Source organism: Eleginops maclovinus, chromosome 15 (assembly GCF_036324505.1).
Source record: "Eleginops maclovinus isolate JMC-PN-2008 ecotype Puerto Natales chromosome 15, JC_Emac_rtc_rv5, whole genome shotgun sequence".
NCBI classification, from domain to species: Eukaryota; Metazoa; Chordata; class Actinopteri; order Perciformes; family Eleginopidae; genus Eleginops; species Eleginops maclovinus.
In genome coordinates this window covers 6,523,828-6,531,174 of record NC_086363.1, presented here as the reverse complement: position 1 = coordinate 6,531,174, position 7,347 = coordinate 6,523,828, and the positions used below count along the sequence as shown (strand labels likewise).

The 7,347-nt window shown below is 38.7% G+C and overlaps 1 protein-coding gene across 1 annotated transcript; it reads left to right on the top strand.

The window, feature by feature from the left end:
* The first annotated feature begins 1,309 nt into the window (after positions 1–1,309).
* opn8c (opsin 8, group member c) lies at positions 1,310–6,369 on the top strand. The gene is made up of 4 exons (XM_063902779.1): positions 1,310–1,437; positions 2,549–2,842; positions 4,429–4,760; positions 5,251–6,369. The coding sequence occupies exons 1-4, from the start codon at positions 1,341–1,343 to the stop codon at positions 5,752–5,754; spliced, it is 1,227 nt and encodes a 408-aa protein (XP_063758849.1). The 5' UTR covers positions 1,310–1,340; the 3' UTR covers positions 5,755–6,369.
* Positions 6,370–7,347: the final 978 nt, after the last annotated feature.

The following is a 7,347-nucleotide window of genomic DNA, read 5'->3' as shown; positions in this document are numbered from 1 at the left end:
AAATCTAAATGTGTTTCGGATTCAGATTTCCATTCTGTCATGCCATAGATTAAGTTACTATGATGAAAATTATGGGCCTCCACAATCATTACAAATGGGAGAAACAATATGCAAATTGAGGTGATAAATATTTTACCATATGTGGAATACATTGAAAGTATTTAAACACTTTACACTGTTGAATGAGGAGGTATGGACAGATGCATAATATGTATAGCAGATGTATATGGCAGATATGTATAATATATAGATATGTGTACTATAAACAGATATGTATGGCAGATGTGTATAATATATATATATATGTGTACTATAAACAGATATGTATGGCAGATGTGTATAATATATATAAATATATGTATGTGTGTACTATAAAAAGATGTGAGTAGACATTCACAGAGCTCAGGAGTTCAGCAGTCTTATAGCCTGTGGTATAAAACTGTCTATGAGTCTGGTAGTCTTGGTCCGGATGCTGCGGTACCGTCTGCCAGACGGCAGCAGACAGAACAGATTGTTGCTGGGGTGATTGGGGTCCTTTAATATCCTACCGGCCTTCTTCCTACACCGCTGGGTGTAGAGGTCCTCCATGGATGGCAGCTCCGTCCTGGTGATGTGCTGAGTTTTCACCACCCTCTGTAGAGTCTTACGGTTGAGGGCGGTGCAACTGCCATACCGGTGGTGATGCAGCCAGTCAGGATACTCTCGATGGTGCACCTGTAGAAGTTGCAGAGTATCCTGGAGTCCATGTTGAACTTCCGCAGCCTGCGGAGGAAGAAGAGCCGCTGTCGACTTTTTACATCTACTTCGTTGCATCCCAATGTTAAATATTGTAGTTGTTTTTATTTTCTCTCAAGGATTTCAATGCAGGATTTTAACTTATTTTTACGTATTTATAATATGTGGTATTACTACTTTTGTAAATATAAAAGATCTAAAAACTTAACCACCAAAACATACATATAGCCTCTAAATATGTAGACACATATTTGCACATAAATAGGTTGAGAGGGAAATGTTATTGGAAACTAAAGAGGTGGAAGCTAAATACACCGTTTTTCACAGGATCCAACCCAACTAATTGGAGGTCAATAACACAACATTAATTATAGTTTAAAAACTCGTTGTATTTATGTATATTTTCAGTGTTACTTCCTCTCATTACCCCGTGTCGACATGTGTCTCCTGCTGGGATGTGACCCCACCCAGTTAACCCCTTCTGGTTCAAGTAGCATGTTAGTTACCATGGAGACCCACCGGCTCTTATAAAAGTGATCTTCCGCGGACTCACCTCCGTGTTTCTCCCGCGAAGGAGACTCCGGCACCGGATTGTGCTCCAGCCGATGAACCGCTCTGAGGAGAACCGGACCTACTCCCCATTTACCTCCACCCTGAGTCCCGCCACGGACACATGCATCGGGTTGGCCATCCTCCTCGTGGGTCCGTGAGTTCACCTGTCTGTGTGGCGGAGAATATATTAGTTAGAAAGTTTATGTTTTCACTGCTAGAACTAAAAATAAAGAATCCCCATTTAAATGTTGTATTCTACAACGATACAGGAAACCAGAAAGTAATGACAGAGAGCACTTAAGTGAATTTATTTTAGGTTTGGTTTCTCATTTATAGTCTTTTCGGGAATTAATGTAGCACTTATTTTCCAAAAAGTGTGGATATATTTTTAAGTTAGGTTTTTAATAGACTTTGAGGGGCATTAATGAAGCACTTATTTTAAGAAAAGTGTGTATTTGATTTATTATGAGTTAGGTTTCTTTCTAACAGCCTTAGGGGGAATTGATGGAACAGCTATTTTTTTAGAAAAGTGTGGATATATTATTTGAAAGTCAGGTCTTATATATATATATAAAAGAGTGTGTGTTAATGTATTTATGATATGTGTGTGTGTTGTTATTAATAATCTGGGGTGAATTAATGGAGCAGTTCTTTTTTTTAAAGTGTATATTCAATGTTTTCTAAGTACATTGAATTTAAATGTACGCCTTGCACGTTGAACTAGAAAGCAGAGAGCACAGTGCTCAAATTGACTCTGAATAACCCTTTAAATCATTTATTTTTATACAGAAAATGTTTGCACTTAGGTCATGATGTGCGTGAAAAGACACATAGCTGGTGGAAGTAGAAAATAGCAGAGCAGTGATTTCTGGGTGCTTGAAGTCAGCTTGTTATAATATAGCTCAATAGAGACTGATCTTGATTAGAGCTTGCCCTTGCAATTGTAAGTCATTCCCCTATATGTGCCCATGTATATGAGTAATTACAGGAATGTACATTGAATAATTGGCGGCAGGGCAGTATTTACAGTTGCTCAGGGATATATTTTGGCTCATAGTAGGTGGACAATGAGATTAAAGTATTGCAGTAATACACACAGTATACTGTTAGTCACTCTTTTCCATCAGGGAGGTGAGGGATGTGTTTTTATTAGGCAGCCTTGGCATCATATTAATCACGTGTCTTTGGCCAAGTGGTCAAAAAAGTCAATAAATGCAGCTTTTATTTAGAAACTGAACTTCTCCTCTTGTCTCCTGTCCAGTCCTGCTCTCTGTTCTGGGCAATGGGCTGGTTCTGGTGGTTTGTTACCGCAGGAGGAACAAGATGGTGGGCTCGGAGCTGCTGTGCGTCAACCTGGCCCTGGTCGACTTCTTTGTCTGCATCTGTTTCTACCCGCTCTCCATTACATCCTCGTTTAACCACATGTGGCTGGGAGGAAACACTACATGTGTGTACTACGGTCTTGGCTGCTACACCTTCGGCCTGTGTGGCATGTTCACTGTCGCGGCCATCAGCGTCAGCCGCTACATGAAGACCTGCAACAGCATTGTTTACTGTGAGGGCAGTGAAAGGATATTCATTTAACGAAGCCTATTAGCTTTACTGAGTTTTCCATTTCCTGTATTGTGTAAAATAGGTTGGCTCCTGCCTGAAACGCCACCATTGGAATCCTTTGTTTACTTCAATAACATAATGACATCACTATGTAATACTCACGTTTCTATTGGCTAGTGCTCCCACATGTATGTGATAGGATAAGGGTCGGGACATCGCTAAGGGGTTGACCAATCCCAACAGATCTGTCCAGCTAACTATAAAACCAGAGCAGACTGGGCTCTGGTTTTATTCAGAGGGAGAAAAAAGGTGCTGCAGCAAGTATGAGAAATGAAACTGAAAATGACTATATGTCCTCTTTAAAAGATACCGATAAATGGCAGAACAGGACTGTATGACTTTTAGGATTTATTTTGGTTATTTTACAGCAGGAAAGATAATTGTTGTATTTATTTATTTGTATTATTAGTGAATTCTTTGGCCTATTAACCTGTTTTGCCTTTGCTGCATTTTTGTGTCATTGGTCTGTCAGCCTTAATAAGCACTTCACTTTTCTAAAAGCCTGTTCTGCTTTTTTGTGACAGACAACCTTTTTTATTATATAACTGACTCTTTCTTCTTTCTGTCAAGATGTTAGAATTGACATCTTGGCCCTGATGATTTAACGCTTTTTTACAGATACATCAGAACTTTAATTGGTCTGTGACCAAACTGTCTGTGCATAAAAGGAGGTTTTTCATCATAGATGTGACTGATTTTGATCGAGCTGATTTGCTCCATTTATCAAGAACTTGAGCTTTTCCTTTGAAGTGAATTTTCTACTGCAATACCTCTCTCATGTCTGCAAAGGGTGAAGCTAAAAGCAGCAGGCGGAAACAACTAGCTCTGGTTTTCAGCAACTCAAAAGATCATTAACTAGCACATATATATGATTTGTTGAAACTGTACAAAAACAACTACACTTTGTTCTACAGATTTCACAAAAGAGGACATAGCATTTGAATAAGTGAGCTTTAGAGGTGCAGGTGTGTGTTGTTTTTGTACCTTTGGACAGAGCCATGCTATCTGTTCCCCCCTGTTTTCAGTCTTTGTGCTAAGCTAACTAGCTACTTAGCTCAGTTGAGCTTTGCTTAGCTTCTTGATTTAAATGTCCTTTATAGAGAGCTATATCGATCTTTGTGGACATGTGCTATAACACACATGCCTCAAACGTCTAATAATCTGTTTACATTTAGTATTTCACTTTCATATTCATAATGCTTTTTAAAAATAATGATAACACATTTACAAGCATCCCCCCAAACATGTGTATTGACTCAGATCAAACTCTTTTCCATACTATCCCACTTTTATTTTTGGTGTATTATTAACATGTTTTGTCTTTGTAACATTTGTATGTCACTGGTCTTGAAGCCTTAATAATTATTTGGCTGCAGTGCTGCTTTACTTACCTTATTACACTCGCATAATGTTATATTTCATCATGTTATAAGCCCACATGTTGTTTAACATTTTGTGAAATCAAATCAAATGTTTAGAGATGTATACAACCACTGTGTTCGATAACTTGAGATATTTTCTTCACAGATGTGTGGTTGGAAGAATCTAACATCCGGTTAGCATGCTGTGTCATCTGGGTGGTGGCTGTGGTTTGGTCCTGCTTGCCTCTGTTTGGATGGGGCGAGTACGTCCCTGAACCTTACGGCCTATCCTGCACTGTGGCCTGGAGGGGTTACCACTCCTCAACCAAGGACGCCTTCTACATTATCTGCTCCTTTGTCTGCTTCACGATGATTCCCGTTGTCCTCATCATGGTGTCCCAGTGTCTGATCCTCGCCAAGGTTTACCGCTTTTCCTACTTATTGTCTGCAAGGGGCATCCGCAACAACCTGCGAAACGTTGAAAAAAGACTCTCGTTGGTGAGAAACTAATGTGTTTTCTGGAACTACTTCATTGCAGTGGCTTCCTGAAATCTTGGCTTAATGTTAATTTTCTTAAGTAAGTTTTAGGTTTTGATTTAAAACAAGAACACTCAAGAGACAACATGATGGTGGAAATTGATCTATTTTACGATGGGAATCTTCAGTTTATAGGGAGTTTATAAACTAATGGAGAAGGTTAGTTCAGGCTACACACTACGCTTCAGATGAAAAAAGTTTCCTCATTTGCCACTGAAAATAAACATTTAAACATGTGACTGATAGCGTCACTCTTTCAGGACAGCCATAACTTACAAACATAGATTTTTATATGTTACTTGACTACATTAGCATTGCAGTTTGTTTTTCTACAGTCTCCAAGAGACCAGCTTTACAGGACTACATCCCTTATGATTCATTGTTCTTTTTACAGCACTAGGGTATTTCCAATGTGTTTATCTTTTTGGTTATCTGTTACTTCCTTTTGCAGATGTTTTTCGGCGTCAGCATGGGGTTTGTGATTGCCTGGGCGCCGTACGCCATCGTCTCCTTTCTCTTCATTTTCTACGAGGACCACGTGTACATGGCTTCTGAGGGCTACCTGTTTCCCGCACTCTTCGCCAAAAGTTCCCACATCTACAACCCGTTCATTTACTTCTACTTCAACAGGACCTTTCAGCGGGAGCTTCGCCAAATGCTTCTCGTCATCTGGCCCAAGCTTGGAAGAAATCGAGTGGGGGTCCACTTCCTCATCGAACACCAGTTTCCCATCCACATACAGATGCAGGAAAGAAGCCGCGTTCAGAAGAAGAATGTTGCTGTGTCTCAGGACAGAATTCAAAGCAAAAGCAAGTGCAAAGAAAATGAAAAATGTACCACCAACAACCAGGTCCTTGACAAGCCGGTTCAAACCTGCTGGGAGTCAACGCTGAAAGAAGCCCCCAAGATTTTGGAAAATAATCCTGAAAAACACACCCAACCTGTCTCCTTATGAACTCACTTTCACTGTTTGGACGTGGGATTTCTTTTGACACCAACCAAAAAGCCTGGTGTTGTGCGTTTCAGTGAAGTCTCTCAAACTAGTCCTGTTGCTAGAGTTAGATGCAGAGACTATATCTCGGTGGATGAAGTGCTCTGTCATTCCAAATTCTTCATTCCATTTCATTCACTGCATTCGCTCAAATTCATTAAATTCATCGTTTAGAAATCCCATTTCCATAATAATCAGGGTCAATACGATGTATTTTTTGTGTGAAGGAAAATGCTTATGTATAGGAATTTCTATGTGCCTATAATCCATCCTATTTTCTAGCTGTATACCAAAGATTGTCCTTGGTTCTCACAGCAACCTTATTTATGGAACTTAAACGTGTTGGTCATTTCAGCGATATGTCATTTTATACATCGGCTTGTTACATGCAACTATAACCTGTGTTACTAAACTTTAAAGTGGTTTTTCGCTTGCACCCTGGTCAGGGCTTTAATATGTCAAAAATGTTTGGATGGATTATCAAAAAATGGTGTGAACTGTGAATTTGGTGATGCTCTGACATTTCCTTTAATGATACCTTGAGGCTCACGTTGATTAAACTTCTGAACCAGTGCAAAAAGAACTGCCTTAAAATTTGGCACTGACACCAGAGGATTAATATCAGGGACTTTGGGGATATTCTATCTTTTTACATCACCATTTAAATTTGTTCAATGTCAGCAAAGTGAATGACATTTCCCTCAGCCTTAGCTGTAGTTTGTATCGGCATTTAAGCATTGCTATTGTCAGATCTGTTTGCGTGCTGGTGTTAGCATTTAGCTGAAAGTAGCGCTGTGCTTTTTGCTGCGTAAATGTCATATCAAGGTTTTATTTCATTTTCAAGGTTCCAACCTGCAATCTGCAATATTTTCATCAGGTGTTTTAAAGTATTTATTTTGTTCTTAAGAATGTCTTTGTATGTTATTGGGAATTCATTAAATATTTAAGTATTTAAGTATAAATGTGGAACTTTTGAGAACAATTTTAAATGGATGATTATCTTTATGTATCTGTGAAAATCCAGCTGCGTCACATATCATACCTCAACTACTAAGCTCAAAGAAAAGGGACAACCTGATGGAGGGAGTATGGCGCTCCATTTTATTGTGCTACATAGTATATTATATGTATTTGACAAATAACTCTGTCCGTCTGCTTCAGGACTTTGTATATCATCAGATATTTTATCTGTGATTTATTCCTAAGTATAATAAAATGTTCAAACCAAACAACTTGTGAATCTTTCTCTTTACTGTTAATATTTCATGGTTCTTTTTGAAAAATATTCTCACATTTCTATTCTGTCCACGATCGCATACTTCATTTATTAAGCAGCTACTTGAATGGACAGGAATTACATTTCACAAAGAACAGAATAACGTCTCCTATATTAACACTCAGTAAGATGAATTAATTCATCTGGCACTCTCCTCGCTTAAAGAGCTCTTTGTAGTCAGTAATGGCATCGATTAGTCATCAACAGAGATAAGGTAGAGGGAAAGTTTTTAACACCTATTTCAATTATAATAATTGTCCATTTGATGATATTTTTAATTT

Coding starts and splice junctions, on each gene's coding strand:
- opn8c (XM_063902779.1), top strand. CDS start 1,341: ATGAACCGCTCTGAGGAGAACCGGACCTACTCCCCATTTACCTCCACC. Junction 2,843..4,428: donor CTGCAACAGCATTGTTTACT/GTGAGGGCAGTG, acceptor TTTTCTTCACAG/ATGTGTGGTTGGAAGAATCT. Junction 4,761..5,250: donor TTGAAAAAAGACTCTCGTTG/GTGAGAAACTAA, acceptor TTCCTTTTGCAG/ATGTTTTTCGGCGTCAGCAT.